A 26,791-nucleotide genomic window follows, 5' to 3' on the forward strand; every position below is an offset into this window, starting at 1 on the left:
TGAGTTGTTTTACATACCTGTTGTGTTCATGTTTTATTTTTATTTTACTTTTTCTAACTTTTATCAGTTAACAAAACTTAGCAGGATGTTGATTAAAGAACAAAACATGCTGTAAAAAGTACCAATATATAAATAAAAAGTGCTACTTGATTTCCTATATTTATTTATTTATTCATTCATCTTCTGTAGCATTTGCCCATAATGACAGGAACACACCCTGTATATGGTGCCAGGCTATCACAATGCATGATGTACAATATATGTCTGTTCTCTCTGTTCTGATTGGCTGCCATATGTTGTGTCTCATAAAGAATATGGAAGCAGCTCAGACTGAAATACTCCTTTTAACCTCAGCATAAATTAACTTTAGGCTGAATAAGATCGATATGTATTGGGTTTCTGCGGTAAGAGGCTCAGATCACATTGGTTTAGCCGTTTAGTATGGAATTAGTGTGCATGCAAACAGAAGTGGATACAAAGCTCTATTTCACAGTATTCAGCCCACATGAGTAACAGTTTTGCCTTTTCCAAGGCAAGTGAACAAGGCTGGTTCCTGTTATGAGTGCGCAGTTGACACATTAACCGGAGCAAAGTTGATGGAATGTTGAGTCTGTTTCAAAAAGGAGGGAGAGAACAAGCAAAAAAAAATAAAAAATGTTCCTTCCTTCATGAGGCCTCTTGGTCAAACTCAGGTTTCATATGAGGGTTGTTTTTTTTTTCTTCCCTCTTCTCTCTCTTCTCCCCCTCCCAATCACTGGATCCAACTGCACACAAAGGTCAGGACCCAGCACACGTGTGTTTTCTGCTCTATCTAGATCAGGGATGGGTACATTTTCCATTTCAAAAACAGCTTTCGGCTGTTCGCTAGAAATAAAAATGTATATTTTTAAGAGATTCGGTTATTGTTTCAGTATGAGGTCCATAGGGATGACTACAGTCTACAGAGATGTACCAGTAAAATAGCTGAGTAAAGTAATGAATCAGCCGAGTCTGTATTTATTATCAACAAAGGAAATTCCTTGGCAGCTGGAATATGTGTCTGGAGACGTTTGCACTTCCTTCCCTTTCTCAAGATTCCTCCCCCTTCCATCAGATTGAAGGGTAGTATTACAACCCTCCCATTAGAGGCTGAGCTTTCTGGTGTCTCCACCAATAGACTTTCATTCCTGTTGATGCTTCAGCCTATCCCTCTCAAAGCTGCTCATAACTGTCTCCTGAGCAACACAGGAGTCTTTACACATATGAATCTTTTACAGTCACTCTCTCAACCATGTGCTATAGCTCTAATCGTGTATATCAAGGGAGGAGACAGTTGGGATATCATGTTCTTTAGAAGTGGGAGTGCACTGAGCAAAGCTTCTCAGACTTGAGTGGACTCCAAAACAGCTGGAGCAGAGCGGGGGGAGAGGAAGAGAAGCAGAAATAAAACAAGAAGACTGACTTTTAATGGTGGCATAAAGTTAAATTCATGTGGAAATGACTAGAAGACAGGACGCAGTGACAGTGGACACTTTTAGGTGACTTTTTAACTTTTTTAACCACCGGCATTTAAACTGGACTTTGGAGATGGAGGTCAAGCTCAAGATGAACTTCAAAACTCAACAAAGAGAATGAGGTACGATTTGCTTTATTTATTTTGTCATGTAAAATATGTACCTCTTTATTATAAAGTGAAAATTAGAGCCAGCCTTCTATTTGTAGTATGTAAAGTGTGTCTAGGACATGAGTGTTTTGAAATGCTTGTGGCGAGGTTTGTGTAATCACAAGCAAAATCTCAATAGAAAATAAGACATATAACACTAGAACTTAAATCATCATTTTAAGGGGAATATTACTGATTTAAAAATATATAAATAAATAATTTTTAAAAGCCCAGATGTGAACAAGGTCAGCCAGAGTGGTTGGAAATTAAGTGGCGTCTTGTGGATAAAGATACAGACTCAACAGGTCATAATGTCTACAGCACAAATATAGCCATTTTTTTACCACAAAATGACCAATAAACCCCATGTCTTCTATTTCTAATGTTGATAAGGGTAAATCTGAATATTAGGTTTTGCCTTTTAGGACCCTGCATGTAGCTCTCAGCTGGACTGCGTTTTAACATTAAACTACTGTAAAACAATGTTTCAGGCTTTAAGCAATGCCTTCTATGTGGAGACCTACAAGAGGTATTAAACTCTTCAGATATCTTATTCCTATAAGCAGCACTGTGAAAAAATTCAAACTCAGGAAATTTCTTCATAACAGCATTTCATATTGAACATGTCAGAATTAATTGGTTCACATCTTTTAAACCTTTCAGTTATGTAGATTATTTAAAAGAAATTGTAGAATTAAATCAGCTATCAATGAGTCATTTTCTCCAGTTATCCTCATAGACATTATTCAGTCTTTATACTGCCATCCACTGACCTGGATGTATCACGGAATATGTACTGATGCTGGGTTCTATTTACATTGTAAGTCAGACTTACACTGACGTCACAGATGAGCAGACAGCATTCCAGTGAGATATTCAGAAAACCTTATTCCCTGTTTTTATTGTTAGCTTGTTCATTTTTAGCACATTAGCACAATACACACGGATTGTAATGTGTGTATGTCTGATTTAACATGACACAAATAGATAGAAGCTCTAATAAACTGTATGACACTACTGCTTTTACACACTGTTGCTGTGCGGGTAGCCATCTTCGGGTTGATGAAACTCCCCTGACATTCAGAGTAGGAAATCCGACATGTGGGAGCGTTCCAGTTAAAAAAACAAATAAGTAAATAAATAAATTTAATTCGAACTCGGAAAATCCAGCATCCGGGAAATATTTAAACTATGGATAAACATATTTTAAATATGGCCACCCCCATGTGAAGGCCCCACTCTATGGATCATGATATGTTCGTTCAAAAACTACAAAAGCAATTTGATGCTTCATAAAATGTGATTTGGACTCTATAGATATAATACATAAATACAAAGTTATCACATTATAAAACTGGTTGCTACATTTCGTTTGTAGAATTCATTTATTCATTTATAATCTGTAACCACTTATCAAGTTTAGGGTCGCAGTGGGTCCGGAGCCTTCCCGGAATCTTTGGGAGGAAGGCAGGAATATACCTTGGAGGGCATATTCACAGGCCAACACACACCCACAAACACTTTTTCAAGTTGCCAGTCCACCTATCAACGTGTGATTTTGGACCGTGGGAGGAAACCGGAGTACCCAGAGAAAACCCATGGGGAGAACACACCAAACTCCTCACAGACAATCACCCGGAGTGGGACTTGAACCCGCAACCTCCAGGTCCCTGGAGCTGTGTGACTGCAACACTGCCTGCTAAATATCTGCTGAATTAAAATATCTTATTCTTAGTTTAAAGCAAAGCGGTCAAAATCATGCAGTGCCACTTACAGGACAGAACTGTGGTTGCTACGTTTGCTGACAAATTCCTTTAAAATGGGCTCATTAGTTCCAAAGGAATGGATGTTGACATCTTGAGAAAAAGTTCTTGTATTTGTACTTTTGGTTTTAGAAAAGCTAGTATTTATAGTATATTTTGCCCCTCTTTAATTTCATTAATGTAGAAATAGTTGCTGCTCTTATAAGAAGGCTTTGCACTAGATGGTGAAATATTTCTGTGAGTATTTGATGGCATACAACCCCAGTATTGTGTGTTAGTTTAGATAAAGTTGTTGGATGATTAGACCTGCATCTTAAAGCTTTGTTACTCCTACGTGCTGCTTAACTTTGTGAACATCCTCTTCCAAAAAGGAGTGAAGGACCAGAATGTACCTCTGTGCCCTGCTTACAAAGCTCTAGAAGGATTGTATTATTAATATGGATCATTTTTATATATAATTTATTTTCTTTGTGTGTGTGTGTGTGTGTGCGCGCACACATTCACACAGAATGATCCATGTTGAACATGGCTGAGTGGATTCTGAACACTACTCTTCACTCAGCAGAGGGAGGGTGGGATCTCAGCAGTGGACTGGCGGATGCTCCCCTGGAGGAGATAAGTTAGCTAAAGCGATAGGGAGTCCTAATTAGGAGGAGACTAATTAAATCCAAAGAGCTTCAGAGCTCAGAGAGCTCAGTTGTGCATTAACTCCTTACATCCATGTGCTTTCGTCTTCATATGTTTCTCTTTCTTCTCGACTAATTCAGTAGCTGAAAGTAATTACAGGAGTCTACATGTATTCTCAGTTATTTATTTACTCCGTTTTGTCCTGATTATTATTACTATTATTATTATTATTATTATTATTATTATTATTATTATTATTTTGACCCTGAAGGAAATTCCAGTGGTCTTTTAACATCATGTTCATGCTGTGAGAGAACTTCTGCTCTAATTAAAGGAAGACAAAAGCTGTCTGCTGTCTCTAATCAGGCTGAAGCACGGTCTGTGGTTATAAACAGGCTCAAGACGACTGGAATGTTTAGTGGCTTAAAGCATTTATCATAAATACTTGTAATGAATGATTTTAATTAATAAGATTAGCAGTTAACAAATTACCAAACACCTGGGATACCAAAACAGCAGCATTACAAAAAAATAAACAAAAATAAAAATAATAATTTTTATAAATATTATTTGCTGCTGAATGTGTGAGTGTGTGTCACGCTGCGAAGGATTGGTGCCCAATCCAGGGTGAGTTACCCCCTTACAATTATGGGTAGGCTATAGACGCACAGTGACCCTGTATTGGTAACGCAGTTACAGACAATGAATGAATGAATGAATTATTTGCTACTATTTTTATTTTAAAGATGGCCTGCAAAACATTTACAAACAAACAAAACCTGAGAATATGATGCCAATAAAGGAAAACCACGTAATATTTTAACATGAAAATTACAGCTTCAAAATTATTGTGATGCGCCACTGAGCTGTAATAGGGAAACAGAGATTCTGTTGTTGCTACTTTGGGCTCAACACTGCAGAAAATGCATTATGTAAATGCAAAAAAAAAAAAAAAAAAAACAGAAACGTGCAACCCTGAGAACACAAAAACAAACATGGAGACATGAGCCTTAATTAAAATGCTCCATTAAAAATTGTATTTGCATCATGTTTTTATTTGCATTGCATTCTCTCTTAAAGCTGTTGTGCTCTCAGCTTTTGTTTGCTTTGTAAATGTGGTATGATGCAGTGGTCATTTGGTAAATATTACTTGTTTAAGCATAGAAAAGGCAACTACAAAAACAACTGAATGAGCATAACTGAAAGTAGCAGCTGAGTCCAAGTCTGCCAAAATTTTTAACAGTTACTGGAAGAGTTTGGTATCAAAAGCTGTGAACTTTAGTGTGTATGGTAAGCTCCAGAACCTTTCATTTGTTCATTTCATTACCTCAGAGCTCCATCTGGGAATCACTATAAGACCACTGATACACCCCAGTCATGTTCTCTATTCAAATTCCTTGCCTCTGGATTTGATTTATTTTAGCAAATTTTCAGTTTCAGTATGTAGCATTTTAATTGTTTTGTGATTCCTTTGGTTGAATATCATTTTATGACTTTAAACTGTGGTCAAATGGTAGATCATGGTCTGACACTGCAGTCAATTGAAAGCATTTTTAAGTTGGTTTTGGGAAATGGTAATGAATAAGAGGTGAAATGGCTGTTGGCTTGATGAACACTGGGCAGCACTGTGGTTGTGGGAACACATGGGAATCAACTTTTTTTTTTTTCGTATACTTAATAGCAATATTTGCTAAATTACAATGGCATCAGGCTGAACATTGGAGAAATTTAAAACCCTGCAATGCCTCAATCCAAGGCCACACTCTCTCTGGATGGGTAGGATAGCACTCCCTTTACCCCACCACTCAACATGATGCTTGCCAATGCAGACATCTCTTATTTAAAATAATTTGACTTTTAGTGTATCAAGCCATCCCATGGCCATTGGTAAGATGTTGTAAATGTGTGGTGGAGGGATTCACATGTCTCAAATGTTTCAAATTGTTCCCAGTGCAGTGGCATGTTTGTATTTGTTTGTACCTTTTATTAAAAGCAGTACATTAATAAAAGGTACAAATGTGTACTGTTTGTTATTCAAGCAGCTTATGTGGTGATGTGCCTCTCCACGGATGTTGAGTTGCACAAGTGTATGGGAGAAGCGAGAAGCCTGTGGAATCATGGCTTCAATGCCATGATTTGTGTCCTCTCTGTCAGATACTGTAGGGGTGTTTTACACTTGTCTATGATTGTTGGAATGCATTTTTTTTTTCAAAAATATATTTTTAAATTATTTTATGCCTGTTTACTCCCTTTTGTTTAATTCACCATCATGCTGATTTGTGTTCCCCATGGCTATTCCCCCTCAAGTGTTTGACTGGGGAGATTCTTGTCAATGGCCACCAAGTGCTTATCAGCTGTGTAAGAATGGCTACATAATTAAAGTCCAAGTGTCATGTTGCCAGATTTCAAAATATTATAATTTACACAAGTACTAATCCATATGTGTTGTATGTGTTGTCTTGCAGCTGCTGTTTATTTGTGGACTACTGGAAATTATTTGTCTTGTATTTTGGATTTGAGTGTCCTATTTGTTTCTGCAAGTTATTTGTCTTACCCTATATTGCTAAAGCAAATGCTGTGCTTTGTGCACTTAGACGTTCCATATTTAAATAGAAATTCCATTTTTCTACATGTACCAAACTATATATACAGGTCCATCTCAATAAATGAGAATATCATCAAAAAGTTCATTTATTTAAGTAATTCAAAAAGTAAAACTCATATATAGATTAATTACAAATTGAGTGATCTATTTCAAGCGTTTATTTTTTTATTATTGATGATTATGGCTTACAGCCAATGACACCAAAAGGTAATCTCAAAAAATTAGATTATTATATAAGACTAATTAAAAAATTTATTTTTAATACAGAAATGTCAGCCTGCTGAAAAGTATGTACAGTATATGCACTCAGTACGGGGTCAGGGCTGGTTTTGCATGAATTACTGCATCAGTGTGGCATGATGTTCATTCATTATCTGTTGATAATTGCGCTTATCCAATTCAGGGTCGTGGTGGGTCTAGAGCCTACCTGGAATCAATGGGCACAAGGCGGGAATACACCCTGGAGGGGGCGCCAGTCCTTCACAGGGCAACACATACACACACACACACACACACACATACGGACACTTTTTGAGTCGCCAATCCACCTACCAACGTGTGTTTTTGGACTGTGGGAGGAAACCGGAGCACCCGGAGGAAACCCACGCGGACATGGGGAGAACACACCAACTCCTCACAGTCACCCGGTCTGTGTGACTGAGGTCCCTGGAGCTGTGTGACTGCGACACTACCTGCTGCGCCACCGTGCCGCCCTTGGCATGATGTTATGGAAGCATGAAGTGTTCTAAAACTTCCTGGTAGAAGGCTGCGTTGACTTTGGACTAGATTTAACAGAGTGGACCAACACCAGCAGATGACAAGGCTCCCCAAACCATCACTGATTATGGAAACGTCACACTAGACTCAAGCAGCTTTTATTGTATGCTTCTCCTCTCTTCCTCCAGACACTGGGACCTTGATTTCCGAAATGCAAAATTTACTTTCATCTGAAAACAAGATTTTGGACCACTAAGCAACAGTCCAGTCGTTTTCCTCCTTGGCCCAGGTAAGACGTCATGAGTGGCTTGACACAAGGTATGCGCCAGTTGTAGCCCATGTCCCGGATATGTCTGTGTGTGGTGGCTCTTGAAGCACTGACTCCAGCAGCAGTTCGCTCCTTGTGAATCTGCCCCAAATTGGCCTTTTCTTGACAATACTTTGAAGGCTGCGGTTATCCCTGTACCTAGTGCACCTTTATCTACCACACTTTTCCTTCCACTCAACTTTCCATTAACATGCTTGGATACAGCAGGAGAGTGTTCTTGACTGCCTTCTGGACATCTGTCAAGTAAGCAGTCTTTCCCATGTTTGTGTAGCTTACTGAACCAGACTAGGAGACCATTTTAAAGGCTTAGGAAACCTTTGCAGGTGTTTTGTGTTTATAATTGTAATTTTCTGAGATATTGACTTTTGGGTTTTCTTTGGCTTATAAACCATAATCATCATCATTAAAAGAAATAAACGCTTGAAATAGATCACTCAGTTTGTAATCAATTTATGAGTTTCACTTTTTCAATTGAATTACTGAAATAAATTAACTTTTTGATGATATTCTAATTTATTGAGATGTTTAAATGTATGTTTTGTGTGCATAAAATGTATAGAGGTTTTTTTTTCGTTATACTTTCATTCATTCATTATCTGTAACCACTTATCCAGTTCAGGGTTGCAGTGGGTCCAGAGCCTACCTGGAATCATGGGCGCAAGGCAGGAATACACCCTGGAAGGGGCACCAGTCCTTCAGAGGGCAACACACACACACATTCACACCTACGGACACTTTTTGAGTCGCCAATCCACCTACCAACATGTATTTTTGGAGGAAACCCACACGGACACGGGGAGAACACACCAACTCCTCACACACAGTCACCCAGAGTGGGAATTGCGGGAAATCCAGGCCCCTTGAGCTGTGTGACTGCGACACTACCTGCTGCGCCACCGTGCCGCACCTTTGTTATACTTAACATTGCAAAATTTCAATAAATGGGTATTAAGGTATTCATTCATATATTCATTTTGGATAAAATGTCATCTGTCACCAATGCAAACTATTCTAACTCAGTACACAGAAAGGAACATTTCACATCAACCTACTCTGGATGAGATTTTAACGTTTTTTATTTATTTATTTAAATATGGAACAAATTTGTTGGAATTCCAAGTTATGTGTTTTTGATTTATGTCCTGTAGTTTAAGTTAGAACGATTGGCAGAAAAGATGCCTTTAAAAGCCTTTGAAACCTGCAGTATGTTTCTGATAAGTGGAGCTTCACAAGGGTCTCGGTCAGCGTTTCTATGGCAACATTCAGCATAATTTCTAAGGAACTCTTCTGTTCTAAGGGACATGTTGCTATGTGATTTACATGACAATTCGGTGTCACAATGTTAATGGGCTTGTTCTTATACATTATACTGCTGCATAATGGCAGGCTGAATTAGCTTTGCTCTGGCAGCTGTTCATTCTCTACATTAACCTAAATTACACTAAGAACGCATTTTAAGCATTAGGAAAAAAGTAGCCACTGGATTTATGGGCTTTATACAGAGAAAAATTCCAAGCTTACTGTTAAACCTGGCACATAGGGGCAGCTGTGGCCTAATGGTTAGCAAAGTGGGCTCGGGACTGTCGCCAGTTCAATCCCCACAACCGGCAGGAAAACTGAGGGCAGGGTGAGTGAAGAACAACATTGTCCTCTTCCCTCAATCCATGGCTGAGGTGCATTTGAACACGGTACCTAACCCATTGTCTCGCATTGCCAGATTAGGGAGATTTTCTAGGGAGAGTCTGGTACCTATCAACACTTAAGGATAGAGATATGGGATATCACTATGGGTTCACATATGCATGATGCTAGGCCTATGCATGTTGCAGTACACACCTAAACCAGTAGGGGCACTGCCATTGATCAGCAATATCACAGTGGCATAAACATTTGAAGAAAGTCTGTGTCAGTGGCAAGTCCAAAATTACCCATGTCTTTTTCTGGTCTGCCCTCTAATGGAAACCAACATGGACAAACAGCAAGTATATCTAGCCTAACGTGGCCAAGAACCACCTACTACTTCTGAGGAAAAGAAATCTGACAGACACCATTCACAAGTCTGTTAATTCTGCATGATGTGTGTAGGCAGTCTTTCATGAGAAAGTACAAAACAATACACAGGATATACCTGGATGTACAGATAGCCAGTCACAATGCAACTGGCAGAGTCCTGACAGTGAAGCCAGCTTAACACTGAATGTATCACTTCTTAGTCCAAAAGTGCGTGTGTGTGTTCTGCCACCGATTTGTTAAATGCGGAAGCCACATTTCAATATATGTTTTACAATCACAAACAAATGCATGAAAACGAAAATGTATTTTTTTGCTTTAAAATAGTAACAAATTAGTTAACACCAACAGTTGCAAAAATGGCAAAGGTTAACAATGAAAGGGGAAAGTGTTTGTTAAATTTCAAGCCTCATTCCCTTTCACAACATGACCTGGTAGCTCCCAATTAGAAGGGCACAGTTCAAACTGAATTAAACAAACAATTTTCAGTGCTGCCCTCTAAAGAAATTATAGCAAGTTGCAGGTTTGCTAAGACCAGATTTGTCTTCTTTCATACATGCACCGTAACCCAGAAATCCTCCGGAGTTTAAGGATTTTAACCCCGCAACATTTGTCCCAGATTTTATGTGGATTTTAAGCTCCTAGAGCCCTAGTAAAAGCTCTGGGTCAAAGTCAGCGCATGCCTAAATTATGTGAATCATTTCCAGCTGCAAGAACTTGTCCGACCTCTCTGGGTGTGATACTTTGGAGTTTCTCCAGAGTTTATAAGTGAAAAGGGGCTTTAAAAAATGTTAAAAAAAAAAAAAATAAGAAGAAGAAAAATAATGCGCAACAGAAGTACCATGAAGAAATGTGTACTGACCACTAATTATCCAAAATCAACATTACAAATACAAGCATATACAGACTCAGGTCATTTTTGGATTGTATGTAAAATGTCTATATTTGTGCTGAAGACACTTCAGCTCTTGATTCCTATCACCAGTTTTGTGACTAAATTTGAGATAGCATTCTTCTCCACAATGAGGCAGTTTACATAGGAAAGAATAACTGAATTATACAGGTTTTTTTTAACAGAATTCCCCTTTAAAATCTAATTGTATAAGTAAGCATTGATGTCATCAACTCATATTTTCACGAGCCGGTGTTAATGTAACATTGGTGACGGGCTACTTACTTATATACAGTGACTGTTTATGTTGAAACTGGAAACCACCTAGTGACTTTGCCATGCTCTTGTTTCCTATTGTCTCCATAGACTCTGTAACTGTCACCTGACTCTCTGAATGGACCATGGAGGACATTGTGGTTGCTGAAGGGAACAAGTCAATGACCACTGCCTCTCAGCACAGTGTCACTCAGCTGGAGTACACACCAGAACCACAGGAGCTTGAGGAGTGTGGGCCATGCTTGGAGTTGGAATCTGTCAGTTCTTCTGCTGGATGCAACTATATCCAACCAGACCAAACCTGTTCCCAAGGATCTGCTGTATCAGCCCTACAATCTAAAGTAAAGGCTCTGTCACAGCGCAAAAACGCCTGGAAGCAGCCGTCTAGGAAAGGCCACGAGAAAAAGGTTGTCCCTGGGTCCTATATATTGGGACGTACTCTAACCTGGGGCTCAAGCAGCAGTGATGAAGACATCAAGACTCCTGCCATCCATGAAGTTCAAGCACAATCTATGGAGATGCTTCCTAATGACGATGACTTCAACGCTGCCATGCTAGCCCTCCCTCGTGGTCTTGGAGAAGGAGCAAGTTTGGAAAACATTGCCCAAGACCTCAGTGATGCCAAACAAGACATTTCCTTGTCCAACAACAAACCGTGGGCTCCACCCAAGGGCTTCTGGAAGCTCACCAGGCCAGAGACATTATTTCTAAATGGAGAAACTCCTCTGGGGTCTTCAAACAGGCTCCTGAAGGTCAATCCAAATGTAGAAGAAGAACCTCAGAAGACTCATATTCTGGAAAGTGCTCTCCACACTTGTGGTCACAGCAGATCAGCCCCAGAAGAGCTCTCAAGATGTGGACTTTGGCGTGCTGAGAGTCTGGAGAGCGTGTGCAGCAGCTCTAGCTCAGTATCACTGGCTGAGAGGGTGGAGATGAACCGAAGTATCCTCCGACAGATGCTTCAGAAAGCTCAAAATAAAATCAGTGAGGCAAGTCCAGAGCCGAGGATGGAGGATCCACACAGAGGTACAGCCTTACTGTCTCCATTATATAAAACTGATCTCTCAACTCTCAATCACTACTCAAAATGATTCTGAAGGCAGCACTGACTTAGAGGCAGAAGGAACTTAATTGGTTACTAGCATACAGGCGGCGATGAATGTGATTGGTTAAAACGGATAGGGCGGAGATTTTAAAGCTTCTCCTGTATTTGAAAATCTCCGCCACTTCATTTTAACCAATTACATTCATCCCTACCTGTTGGTTAGTACGTTCCTTCTGTCTTTAAGGCAGCGCTGCCTGCAGAACCATTTTGAGTAGTGCTTTTGCACACATGCAACTCTTAAACCCTCTTATGCAGTCACTCATTATTCACACTATAAGGTTTAAGTTTGTGGACAGCCACTTATCTAACATTCATCCTGAAATAGGGCTTGGCAATTAATAAAAAATAAATATTCAGGACTTCTAACTGACATTATTTTTGTAAATATATCACTTGCTGTGTGTTTATTTACTGTTGCCTTAAAACCATATTATTTAGCATGTAGTTAAATGATTCTGCCACATTCAGTCTGACACATCATGGGAGCAATATTGAGGAGAACCTAAATACCGAGGCCAAGTGAGCAAAAATGCAAATGACTGCCAAGCAAGTAAAATGCTATGACTGTCATATGGACATGTTTTGACTTTAGTGAAGATGACACTGAACAAAAAGAAGTTAAATGCAAACACTGACAAAAACATTTTCAGCAACCAAAGTTAATACCACCAGTTTGTTTGAACACTTGAAGCACAATCACATCACCAAATATGAACAGTGAGTGGCTCAAATAAGAGACTGACAGGGCTCCCAGTAGCATTAGAAAATTATTCCCAGCTTTAATACTCGAGTATATTTTATAGTACAAGCCTCATCAGTGAACTTTATGGCAAAAAACAATAACTAAATAAACGTTCATTAATCATAATAAAGATAAAATTTTCAATTAAACGAGATATTGATTTGTCATATTGCCAAGCACTATCCTGACATTTTGGTGGTAGTTTGTCTGACTTTTCTGCAGTAACAGCTTCTACTATTCTGGAAAGGCTTCACACTATTTGGAAAATGTCCTTGAGGATTTGTTGGCATTCAACCTTAAAAACATTAGGTCATCCCAATGGTATTGGATACTCCAGAAAATGCAGTTCCAGTGTTCCACAGCCTAACATTACGAGGATTTGTAAGATTTTGAGAGTTTTCCAAGGCTTGATTAGTTGTATTTCATCAATTCAGTTTGTCAATGTTCTATATGTACTGATAATATCCACAATATTCAAATGGAAGATGGAAAAATAATGTAAATCATATAATAAATAAGTGTAAGTCATATTACCCACCTGTACTCACTGTGGTAAGGGCACATATTATGTACCTCAATTAGTGGACATATTTGTACCTTGTTCTATTATAATTGGAGATTTTAAAATTGTGTTTATTTCAAATACCCCATTTAATCTCCAGGACTTACATTATGTTCTATAATGCAGGCTAACAAATATCCATCTCTCCTTCTAGAGAAGAGAGTGTAATGTACCTTACATTACCTGACTTTAAAAGCACTTTTCTGCCTTTAAATGTACCACTACCATCCCTTTTTTTCTGTCCTCTATGAGAACGAACTGTGATTGGTAAGGTGGCTGGTTTTGGCGTTGTTGCATCACACACTGGTTTTGGTTAAAAGCAAACCTGTAAATAAAGGCATTAAAAAGGCCAGTCTCTGCTCAGATAAAAATATTAGATTGACTTAAACAAAATGGATAGTATGATACTCACTTGAAATATTTATGTGTTTACACAGGTGTGTTGAAAGACAGTGACTGGGATTCTGGGATATCTCTCCATGAATGTGAAAAAACTCAGCAAAGTCAGAGGTAAAACATACATAACACCATTAGGCCTGTCACAATAGCCATTTTTTATGATCAATATATTGTCCCTGAAATAATTGCAATAAATTATATTGGTTTGGTCATACATTTTTACCACTGATATAATGATAATATAAGAGCATAATAATGCATTTACACATCTTCAATGAGCAATGAACTTTTGGCAAAAACTAAGTTAGTTTGACATTGGAATATAAGATATTTAAATATCAAAAATATATAAACCATCAATAAAATGAAACCATGGCTTTTAAAAAAAGTGATATAAGGGCTTCAGAACAGAAACACCAGAGAAAACCAAACAACAGAATAGAACAAGCGGCTAAAATACTGGTGATGTTCATTTTTATGTAAAAACAACAGACGATATTGAGGTCAGCAAAATTTTTTATTGTGACAGGCCTAAACTATAACATTAGGTCTGCGACTGATAACATTTAGCCATATCAGCATGGTGTCTGATCTTGGTCTGGTCTGTGTCTGGTCTAGGAAAACACTTTTACATAACTCAGCATTCAACTTATTGTAAATCACATAAATGTTCTGTAAATGCAGCCATTCATCTGAACTGGTTGAAGGTGCTCGACACGTTCAAAATGCTGTTTTTATTACTGCGTACATTTCAGCATGTCCTAATACCGACTTATACTTGGTATAAAGTTTCAGCATCTAGTCTAACCCCTTCCTAGCAGAGTAGAGGCTGTAACTGCAGCAAAGGAGAGACTTTCTATCAGTTGATGGAAAGGAGCTTCTGACTGATTTGAAGAAATTTTTTTATAATTTTTTTTGAAGGGACAGTTTACAATATGGTACATGAATGAATAATATTTAGTTCAGTAGTAATCAATTAAGCAATGTCTTAATTACTTGTTATTTAATACTAATGATAACAAATATTACTTTTAATCTTTTAAGTATTGAATGAATGAATTTTTGAGGTACATTTATTAAATATTACACTACAGTACAAATAGTGAATCCCTGGATGCAAGGCTATATTCTGTGTTTGTGTTGTCCATAATATCAATCCTGAAAATAAACACATTTATTTTTTATAATAATTAGCATTTTTATTTTAATATCATTACCATTGTAGAAAAATGGCATACTGAATGTTCTCTGAGTAAATGGGTGTATTCACTTGTTCTCACTTGGCCAAAGGATGTTCAAAATACATACATAATAATTAAAATGCTTCTGAGCACTTGGTGTTTATTAATTTTACCTTTGATCTGAACATGCTTCCCTCTGTTCTGTGGCCTGTCCCTCAGCATGTACATGATGATGTCATTTGAATGTAGTCATTCAGAGCATTGTTTTGCATAAACATAATCATAATCCACTTTACACACATAATCAGATACTTCTGTCTTGTTCTGTCTCTCTCTCTCTCTCTCACACACACAAACACACACAAACACACACACACACACAGTCCCATCAGCCTAATTAGTGGTGACGGCGTGCTTCACTTAATCCTGGGCTCTATGAGTGTCCCTCCTGCACAGGAGCTGACGTGTGCCTCTCTCTGTGTGTGTGTGTGTGTCTCTCTCTCTCTTTCTCTCTCTCTCTCTCTCTCTCTCTCACACACACACACACACAAACACACAAACACACTCTCTGTCTCTCTCTTTCTCTGTGCGTGTAGGGCCTTTGTTTGGGGTGATGTTATACCACTGAGTCCTCGTCATGAGCAGGCCAAACGACTGCTGGAGAGGGCACGCATGAAGGCCCGCTCAAACCCACTCAAAGCTGACCACACCATCCTGCCCGTCCACAGGGAAAACCCGTGAGTAGATATATTCTCTCTCTTTCTCCTGCTCTCTTTCATGTATGTTGTTGAATGAGGAGACTTAGAAAGCTAAGAAGCCCACCACTGAGAACCACTGATACCCTCTGATGAAATATAGACAAGGCCGTACTTTCTGCGAAATTAATTGTATTCAATGTGCTGCATATTATACACCTACACTGCAAACATTGCAATCAATATATATAATATTTAATTCATTATGATGCGGTATGCTATAAACGTATTCAATATAATTGTATTTATTTATTTTTTTGCTTGTTTTAAGTGATATTATTCAGAGAAAGTGTCTGCATCTTTGGAAGGTACTTGGACCTGTTTCAATAAATAGTTTCTGGGAATAATTTTGCTTTTATTTATTTTTAGAAAAAGTAATGCTTAAAATGGTAAATGAGCTGCCAGCGTGATAAGACAGTCTCGTTAAAAAAAATAACTTAAAACAAGTCAAAATAAGAATAGGTTAAATAATCTTATAATATTTTTACAACAATCTCATTTTATGAACGTAGGTATGTAGCAATACAGTGCATTTTTTCATGGTTCATTACAAGCCTCTCAATTCATTATCAGTTTTCCAAGATCATTTCAGGATAATATAAATGTTATGTTATTTTGAGTAGTAAAGGAAATGGCTGTATCTGAGTCAGGATTTCTGGTTCCTGTCACCATCACTGTAAAGTTATCTGCTTGAGTAGGTTACTCTGGAATGAACAACTTCACATCAGACACTATGTATGGCTTTGTTACATCTCAGTCACTGAATTTAATTTAGATATAATGTAGCTTGAAAAGATAGGCAGAATTCTCTAAAATAAACCAGACCCAGATTAATCCAGACCTCCCCTTCATTGAAGAGCAGGTAGGAAGGTTACACTGCTGTTTCATTTGCTTTAAGAAAATACATTATAAAGCATACGATGTTTAGATAGATTTTCTGCTGTGCTCACACAGTTTGTATAATCTCCAAAGAAATGCATAGAACAAAATGGAATTGCTGTCTGTACTTGAGCCTAATGTCACAATATTCAATGCTATGCAGTGGGATATAAAGCCCCAATTTTAGTGAATAGCCTTCCCCCAACAATAACAGCTGTTTATTCAACATAAAAATAAATGCTCTTAATTTCCAAAGAAATGTTGGATGAGCAGATGTCTGCATACTTTTGGCCCTATAGTATAAATACAGCAGACCTGGGGCATGGAGTTAATCTGCTCGTATCGAAGGATATGCTGATACGCTGCAGCTGTCTGTGTCCTGGTCTGGTCATGTCAAGTGAATTGTGTGTGTGTGTGTGTGTGTGTGTGTGTGTGTGTGTGTGTGTGGTAGGGGTGGTCCTTAAATCTTAAATCTTGTCTAAATTAAGGAGGATAAGGGGGGATATACGTTTGGTTGTCAGTGGAGTGGGGTGTTTGATCGAGGAGGAGATGCTTGATGGAGCTGCTGTTTCTTTCTTTCAGCAGCAACAGGTGCTGAGTCTCTCTTGATCAGGGCTGTATTTATGCTGGGTTTAGACAATAGACTGACCAGTACTGGTCAAAAGCCACCTGTTCTTTACATATGGACATTTCAGTATAAATGTACCAACATTTATTTATGACCAGCAAACTGAATTTTCCAAGGTTACTTTTCTTTTCCTTTATACAAGCTTTTTCATGTTCCTCATTTTACATAATTTAGTCTATATATAACTTTATATTGTGACAGCTCGCTGCTACTGTCAGAAAAATGTATGGCCAGAAGTATTCTGGGGGTTTATACCTCTCTAATAGACGTGTGGAATTGGGCATGATGACCTTTTTGTTTCCCATCTATTTTTATGTTTTTCTGTGTATTTTCTATACATGGTTAAATATTTTAAAGTCAAATTCACCAACTGTATCCGTCATCTTTTGCAGTGTACAGTGTATTTCCTTAAAATCTAACCTTCTTGTCCAATTAAAAATAACTGTCTCCATTTTTGTGGATTTAGTTTACTACATCATTTGAACAATGTCTTTCACAATGTGTAAAAATTAAATGAGGAATGGACCAATAGAAAACCTCCATAATTACATGGAATAAAATCTTTTTACACTTCCACTGAATAGTAAGACGGTTTTTTCCTTCTCCTGTAAAGTTTAAATTTAATTTCAGGAGATACATGTTTTTAATTGGACAGTGACAATAAGTTACCATACTGTATATTTCACTGGAAAATCAGCTGTCTCTTTGGCATATTTCATCGAAAAATATACAGCTAAATATAGTGTGCTGAGACTGCCTCGTTCTTTCCAGACACACACTTGTTCCTTATTTGTGACAGTGGAGTTATATAACTATCTTTAATTATACAACAATTACAGCAGGCTGCCTCAAATACAAAGTCATTCATCCAGAGCTACACAAAACCCCATCCGTTTTTTTCTCTTTCTCTGTTACACACACACACACACACACAGAGAGTCACAGATGGGTACGCCACCCTGACAGCTGTCTCCTTGTTTGGTAATAAAACCCACGCCTGTGCAGCAGTATCCAGAACAGATTAGAGGGGAGTATAAACCACCGATTTTGATTTCAAACAAATTTAAACACATTTTTGCAACACAGCAACAGGCTGATATTATTCTTATTGTAATTATGTTTTTTTCAGGGTGTTTGATTTAGCCAGACAAAGATGAGAACACATTGTTGTATCATATACAACTTTAAATAAAAAGGTTATTTTAACATATAGTATATTGTGACTAACTGTTCATTCATTCATTTTCTTTAACTTCTTCATTCTGTTCACCTGTGGCAATGATACTGAATGAAACACCTGAATTCAGTGATTTGGAAGTGTGTCCCACTGTGCAGTATATTATGGTACAAAAGTGGTGTAGTACGTTATAAAGCAGTGGTAGTACAGCGTGTTATTTAGAACCTTATCTCTTCCGTTAATAAATTTGAAACATGTGGGGAATGCAGGACCTTGAGGAGAGCAGCTGAAACACAGGGAGACATTCCACAGGCATTCAGTTTCCCCTCTGAGTCTGTGTGCTGGAAGGCCAAATGCTGACCACTCTGGCATCTGTCTGTGTTTTTCTGTGTGTGTGCAGACATGCGTAGTAACTGGTTACATTTCCTCAAGTGCATGCACTAGGGTTGGGCAGTTAATAGTTTTAAAGAGGACATATTATGCAAAGCTCACTTTTTGCATGCTTTTATTTCCACCCGGGTCTCTACTGCTCCTATAAACACTCCCAAAAAATTCCACAATTGCGTAAGGCCCCGCAAATTAACAAAGGCCCACTCGTCTGAAGTTAGGGAGAGTTTAGTGGGAAAAAAAGACTCCACTAGACGGAGCTGTGGAAACAGCAGTGAATCTGTGACTGTTCTTCTCGAGGTTGGATTGTTAATAAATAATAATCTACGTACATAGTCACTGGAATATGTTTAGAGGTGGTGTGCACTGCGCAGCTGCTCTCCACGACCTTAAACACCTCACAGTGCCACAGTGTCATGAACCAGACTTTGAAGCAGAAAATGTGAAAAGTGAACATATACTGATGTTTTTTTTTACTGTTTGGTACTTGTTTAAACTTCCCCAAGCACACCAGTACAGTCTAAAATTTTGCTTACTATTTCATTCCACCTTTAAAAAAAATGAAGTAGTTATTTCCAAGTGCTAAGTTGAGTCCTTCAACATTTCAGTTACACTTTAAATGCTGCCGCTATATTCACACAATCACACTAGGGTTGGAAAGTGCCTGTTTTGTCATTTTCACGTGAGGTAAACGCTCAGCATAAACATGGGATGGGTGGGGTGTGACCAGCAACAGCTTATTTGCATAAAACAGCTCATTCTGAAAGGGACTGAAAACTGGCAAGAATAAAGCTGGTGAGATCTCTTTGTGAGAGTGATTTTGTGCAAAGAACTTCTTTGTATAGCCAATAGACCTATTCTGACTTTAAAAAAAGGTATATGTCCTCTTTAATACATGACCTTACTACAGTACAAGCTGTGTTAGAGAACTATGAGGGCAAAAACATGAACAAAATAATTGTTCAGTAGTCGTAATCAAGGTTAAATATTCAATTAATCCTGGTCATTAATTATTGCAGTCATATAGCCCAGTACTTCATTTCCCCCTATCATTATAATTCAGTTCAGTATCTGTACATTTTGAATAATTGCCCAACTTTCCCAGAATATTAGAGACTGTAACTGCTACAAAGGAGGAAAAAAATCTCCATGTCAATACCCTTTATATCAGAAGAAATGTTGGATGAGCTTGTTGCCAAAAACCTTTGTGCAACCACAAAGCAAAAAACAAAACAAACAAAACAATCGCATAGTGTAGTTGCTTTGAACTAGTGAAGTTGTGTGGTATAGAAGAATTCAGCTTTATAATATTGTGTTGTGCTCCATCTCTGGTCAGGGACCTGATCTCTTGGGCCGGGATTTCTCTGCAGCGGGCTCCTCTGTTGGTCAAGGACGGTGGGGTGGCAGCGGGTTCAGGGAACGTCAGCGATTCATCCAGCAGCGACTCGGCCGGAGGACCACGCCGCAGGCACGGCCAGTCACCCACACGCGTTCGCTTTGAGGACGAATCAGAAAAGGAGGCAGAGTCTCGTTACCTGGAGCGTCTGCGCCAGCGGCGACGAGCTGGAGAGAGGGCACAGGGCCTGCTTGGATCCAAACCTAATTTAGCTTCATATGTGAATGGACGAGGAGCAGATACATCCCGTGGTGGTGAGGACACACCACTGTGGAAATACAAAAATAGAAAGAGTCAAGAGAATAATATTAATGGTCATTACAAACCTCTAGTGCAAGGGGCTGTAGGCCAGCAGTGCAATTCCTGTGGAACAATACTGAGTGGACAGAATGGAGGACAGAAAGCAGACGGAGCTGTTTCAAACTGTCTGCCTTTACCTTTAGCACCTGTTAATGGAGAATCTGAGGGAAGAACGGTCCCATGTTGGGTGGCTCCTACACTACCCAATCGCCTGGTTCGAATAGAGCAGATTAAGGAGACGTACATCGGAGCAGTAAGTTCTGTTATTGTGGACAGTGATGGCACACACTGCAAAGATACAATTAGCATGGACATTGGTAGCAGTAGAGGGTCTCTGTCAAAGCAAAAGAGGAAGAGCCGAAGAAGGGAAAACCCTGAGTCAGTGGCCAATGGACATGGATCATCAGGGTCACCACCCATGTCCAGGCACACAACCAACGGCACAGAAATACACTTGTCTAATGGTGGTACAGCGATGCCTCCTAACCCTTATGCTCCAAATCTGTTAGGACAGAAGGTGCCAGTTAGTTTGAGCAAGTCCCAGATCAACTTCACAACCCCTATGCCTCCTCCATTACCTCCCAAAGCAGAAGCTCCAAGCACCCTGGTACACCAGCCTGTACCACCGCTTCTCCAGCCCAGAAAATCTGCTCTGAAATCGGCCTCAAAGGACCGTCCCAATGGCCAACAAGTGGTCAAGCTCACGCCTTCTCCACAGTACTGCCTTAGGCACCTGGACTCAGAAGAAGTAGACAATCTAGAGGGCAGCCCTGAGGTCAGCCCTGATTTGGGTCACCCCTCCAAAGGCTCCACATTAACACATCCCACATCCAGCAGCACAGAGGTGTGCCCAGGTTGGGATGCCTACCATTTAGCAGGTGAGCTTCATAGAAATTAATGTAATGTATACCTTTAGTCACTAGTTATCTTTAATCATATTTTCCCACTCCTAGCTTATTCATTTGTTTTTTCAGCTAATGTACTGACAGTAAAATGTTTTGAAATATTTTAAATATTGTAGATCGATATTAGCAGAGGTACTCCAGAATAGGGCACCTGGAACAGGGACCTGGAGTTGTGGGTTCGAGTGCCACTCCAGGTGACTTTGAGGAATTTGGTGTGTTCTCCCTGTGTCCACGTGCGTTATCCTCCCAACACACGTTGGTAGGTGGATTGGCGACTCTGAAGATTGTCCATATGTGTGTGTGTGTGTACCTAGCCTGTAGAATGCATAGCATTGCACAGCCGGTCCCAAAGCCCGGATAAATAGGGAATGTTCCAGCATAAAAACTGTGCCAGATTGATGGTGCGGATCGCGGTTGATCCACTATGGCTACCCCTGACAGGAGGGAGCAGCCCAAAGAAGAAGAGGTATTCCAGAATTATTTTGGTTCTTTTTTAAAGGCAGTCCCTGAGGGTCTAATTCACACCTAGGAGTAGCCCTATTTGCAAGGATGTATTTTTGGTCTCAACATTGGTAGGGACACATAAAACAAAAAAAATATATATATAACTGTTATTAAATGTTAATATAAACTTAAAAACCTGAGGACTGATAAATGATAATTAAATAGTTTATTAATATACTTTACGATCATATGTACATTTTATTAAAATTCTCTCTGAGCCCAGTTGCAGTCACTAAGGGGGAAAAAATGTCAAGAAGAAAATTTGTACCCACAATTTAGTATTCCATGCTTTCAGTTTTTAAACCTTACCCTTAGATTTGTAAACTTAACTTCCATTGCCTAGGTATGTTTATATTATCCCATCATGCGGTCAGTAATAATAAAGAGCTGCTTTATATTCGTATCCCAGTAAACAATCATCACACATCACACCAAAAAACCCATCAATAATATATATATATATATATATATATATATATATATATATATAAAATAATTTGTTTCAGTAGATCCATTTCTCTTTCTCTCTCTTACTCTCTCTCACACACACACAGTCAGGGGCGTAGCACTAAATTCTGGGCCTTATGCACAAGCAGTGCCCATGAGCCCCACTCAACCACAACCCCCTCATGATGTTAGGCTATACCTTTGGTGGTATCACCCTCTGTGACGGTCTGAGTGCTATGCGTTTAACAAGTTAGTTTTGCTACTAATTTGCCAGCCTATCCTTATGAACATATGACATTGAGTCTAGGTTCGCCTATTAGCCTAATTATGTTATGGCTAGGGTGACCATATTTGAGTTTTCAAAAAAGAGGACACATGGGGGAGGTTGGCAGCACAAATGCTTCCATAACCATGTAACTATGCTGCCGAAATGTAATACATAAACAGATACTTGTTAACAAGACAAAAAATACAAATAAAGCGACTTGCTTACTTTTTGACTGTGTTTTTTAAACTTTACTAAAAGCAAGCACCACATTTTATCAAACAGAAGAAATATAGACTTGATAAATGATCAGAGCATTGCTAGCATCCAGATATTTATGTAAAAATACTTCTATTTCATATTTTATAAGATCTGGCAGATAAACGTGCTGTATGTGAGACCTATAATACAGTCTTTTCCCTGTTCCGATTTTAATGATCCGGAGAGTTGGCCTGTTTTCTTGTTAAATGTTAAAAAGAAAAACTGCGCAGATGTTGGAAAGTCTCTAACGGTCAGGTGTGTCCGTGTATTTGTATCGTTATAGGGACAGAAATTACGTCTTTCAGTTTTGTAAAATATAGAGCAGAAAGTGAAAGGCTCGTGTGACACAGAAACGCTTACAAATACTTAGAAGACGCTATGATAAATTACCTTAACAACTTTCAACACATTTCTGTTCGCAGATCCAAACACTATGATGTAGAGTGCAGCGCGGCGACGTGTGTCCCATTTCTGCTCTGATCTCTGACCCCTGACCACTTGATCCCGGCGGGCTCACCTAAAACAACGTCATCTACGTCATCAAAGTGCACTCTTCAAAAAAGGGATTAGGGCTTACAGTAATAATTGGGACAGTAGAAAGACTGTGGACCGCAAAATCCCGGACAGTTTTGGAATCCCGGCCAGAGTCCCGCAAAACAGTCCAGCAAAAAGAGGACGTCTGGTCACTCTAGTTATGGCCCAAAATAAATATTAATTTAATTTCGGATTAGTATAAGATAGTATACTAGTGTATATACTAAAATGCAAGTTAAATAATAGGGGAGATAAATCTTTAAAATTTAAATTTTTATATTTGGAATAATACCGCGACCCTGAAATGGACAAGTGGAAAAGATGATGATGATAACGATGATGATGATGATTTAGAATAATAACCTCCATTCAGAATGATTGAGCTCTGTCGTGAACTGAGTTGGTCTGATCTTCTCAGTCAGTGATAGGACGATTTGAGTTCAAATGGATTGGCTTTCATGGCCGGCAGGTGGAGCTCATTATCTTATTTTAAAACGCCGCTTTTAACGCCGTTGGTTTGGCTTTGAAACGGCGTAAAATACTTTTTTTTATACTTAAATACTTAAAATTTTATAAAGTAAACACGTCTTTTAGATGCCATTTTTTGACCCTCTTTGCGTTCCATACGGCAGAATGAATGCAGTTAAAGGCGCCTAAAACGCCCGGTGAAAGCGGACTAAACCATTTCGTGCAAGGGGTGAGGGTGCCTGTTCTCAGACACTATATGTAGGCTAGGACACAAAATTCAATCCATCAATCAACCGAATTATTTACCCAAAACATTAAATTTCCATTAGTTAGCAACATTTATTGTGATCTTTAAATAATACTAATGTTTAAAGAAAATAAAATTCCAGACTCCGCAAGGGCCCTCCTCCTACTTGGGGCCTTGGTATCTCAGTCGCACTTTTCACCCCATTAAGACCCAATCTGCACAGTTATCTAGCTGACTGATAAATATTTAAGAAAAAAAAATTTAAATACCTAAATCATCCAACAACAAATCCATGATCACCGTCTTGTTAAATTGAGGGTACATTTTATAAATATGAGAACATGGATTACTAAACTGTGTTGTGTAGATTTTCTTCAGATTTTTCTGTCCTAGTGACCCCTCCGTATCTTATACGTCGAAAAGAAAGAATACTTCAAGATATTCTGTAACCTGTGTAATTCAAAGCATGCACATTGATCAGCTCTCACCTCCTCCAGGTCTGACAGTAAATACAATATTTGCACATTGTGCTGCCGTCCTTCAGATAACCTTCTCACTTTCACTCTGTTAAATGCTAGCCTGCTAGCAACATATTATTGGTGTCCTCCTCCAAGCACTGTGCAAAATGAGACCTAGCTGCCTAGCAAGAAGAAGTAACTGGCAATAACTAAATTGTGGAGAAAACAAGGTAAACATTGCTCACCGCTGTTTTAGTAAACAAGAGTCCCTGGGGAATGTGCACTTTGATGTTGTTCGTTGATGTTTTGCACTTTAAAATTTTCAAGGTGGTGGAGATTTAAGAGCAGAATCGAGACACACTTTGCCTCGTCTCTTCAGCTGTGTACATCACTAATGTTTTACTAGATATTTGAACATGCGTAAATGTGTAGAAGGTTTTGCAGGTCATTAATCATAATCTCTTATTCATGTGTGGAGGTAGTTCTGTGAGCTACAAGCCTTTAGTTTTCTGTTGCATATTTTGTAAAACTGAAAGTCATCTCGTCTGATTTGTCGCATTTTACAGTAAATGCCTTTCTAACAAGTTCATCTGCAGAGATTTTCAGTTAAGCTGTAACAATACATTTGCATATTAGCTAATCAAGTCAAATTATTTGTTTTTGGTTTAACTGTGACATCTTGTTATTGTTTTTTCTGAGGAATGTCACAGACTCGTGTTGGAACATGGGCAATTCCCTTCATAAAATTGTTGTAATCTGAGGTGGATTTACCAAGAGGTGGCAAGTTCACATAGGTGGCGCTTTTTTTGCGGGAGAAAATAATAGCATTAGGAACACCCTACAGCCTTGCATGGGCACACACAAATGAGGGTGCAAGGTGCAAGTATTGGGGCAGGGGGATAGAATTTACAGAATAATAAGCCTAAGTTAAAAAAGTCAAACTCATGGGGTTGGTTTCCTGGACAGGGATTAAGCCTAGTCCTGGACTACAATTTCCTTTCAATAGGACGTGCCTGTTTGTGCAATGCTCCAGCCTTAGCAGGGATTTTACTGTCAGCAGGCCCCTAATCCCACTGAGGCCTGCCCAGCCAACTTCGTCATACTGAGGTTCACTGAACAAACCCTCTCTTCTCTCTCTCTTTCACACACACACACTTATTATCTTTAATATTTCTTCCTGTCACGCTTTCTCTTGTATTTTGCTTTTGTTCTCTCCTTTCTCCGTCTGTTTACCTCTTTTTCTAACTTGTGTCACCCTTTTTCTCTCCTCTTCCACCTATTTCTCCCTATCGGTCTCTCTCCCTGTGCAGTTAAGGCTCAATGTGCAATTTGATTTTAATGCATAACATACCATATTGTCTGATATGACATGCATAAATTACACATACATATCATTACCTAATTTCAGGTTACAGCTGCTATGATTTTTATATAATTTAAACCAATCTAGTATTTGATTTATGTCCTATGTGTTAAAATTATTATTAAGTAGTATATAAATTATGTCTTAACTTTTGTCCAGGTTTGGAACAGGATCAAATCACAGGCCAGATAACAACCAACCGAGCTGAAAATGGTCGTGGACATTTGAATGATGGACAAATTCAAGAAATAGTCAGACCAGAGCCACCAGAACAGGACAGTCCAAGCCCCTCACAGTGAGTCAGAGAGGGTCTGGGTGAAAATGCTATTGCTGAAACAGAACTTTCAATTTTTTGTCATCTAAAGCACATAGCAGTGCTTTTCTCCATAATCCCTCGACCCCTTTACAGTGTTAGGATTTAAGAAACCCGATCCTTTGGTAAGTTGTTCAACTCTTTTCCAGAGTGCCTTAATTTCATACACAGTCATACAGAATGTGGCAGTTTGGGCTGAAAGTAGGTCAGAAAATGGCAAGGACAAACCCACCAGAGCCGTAAACCAAGAGTGCTCAGTACTTTGCCCCCTACTGGTAAATATAATATATGCATAATACAAATAGAAAACTTGTAACTACTACCCAACAACCAACCACGAAAAAAGGATCATATTCGGTCTTAGGAGCAAACCTCCTTCAAACTGCCTTTATTTTAGGAGCATTTCTTTTGGCCCATTCAGTATGAAATGTTGACAAAATATAAATAGCACCTGGTGCTTTTAAACTGCATCATATTGGAGATATTCATCTAATAAAAAAATTATTGCCTTGTTGTTGGAGTCAAAATATTTTCATTGGTAACAATACTAATTTCTAGCATATATGTGTGTGAAATTACACTATATTATCCCATTAAAGCTCATGCCTGATATTTAATACTTATATGTTTTTGTCATATACTACATGTACAAAGC

General features: G+C 38.7%; 1 protein-coding gene across 4 annotated transcripts in view; it reads left to right on the forward strand.

Annotated features, from left to right (window-relative positions):
* The first annotated feature begins 1,258 nt into the window (after positions 1 to 1,258).
* Positions 1,259 to 26,791, forward strand: part of si:dkey-121a11.3 (uncharacterized protein KIAA1614) — a 36,454-nt gene continuing 10,921 nt past the window's right edge. For 3 of the 4 annotated variants that reach the window (XM_066648206.1, XM_066648208.1, XM_066648207.1), the window contains exons 1-6: positions 1,259 to 1,615; positions 10,951 to 11,886; positions 13,707 to 13,779; positions 15,233 to 15,586; positions 20,012 to 21,249; positions 25,983 to 26,118. In XM_066648206.1, the coding sequence (XP_066504303.1) occupies positions 10,986 to 11,886; positions 13,707 to 13,779; positions 15,233 to 15,586; positions 20,012 to 21,249; positions 25,983 to 26,118 (2,702 nt within the window). In that variant the 5' untranslated portion in view covers positions 1,259 to 1,615; positions 10,951 to 10,985. The remainder of the gene's footprint in view (positions 1,616 to 10,950; positions 11,887 to 13,706; positions 13,780 to 15,232; positions 15,587 to 20,011; positions 21,250 to 25,982; positions 26,119 to 26,791) is intronic. The other variant, XM_066648209.1, reaches the window with a different exon arrangement.

The sequence above is a fragment of the Hoplias malabaricus genome, chromosome 16, assembly GCF_029633855.1.
Source record: "Hoplias malabaricus isolate fHopMal1 chromosome 16, fHopMal1.hap1, whole genome shotgun sequence".
Taxonomy (NCBI): domain Eukaryota; kingdom Metazoa; phylum Chordata; class Actinopteri; order Characiformes; family Erythrinidae; genus Hoplias; species Hoplias malabaricus.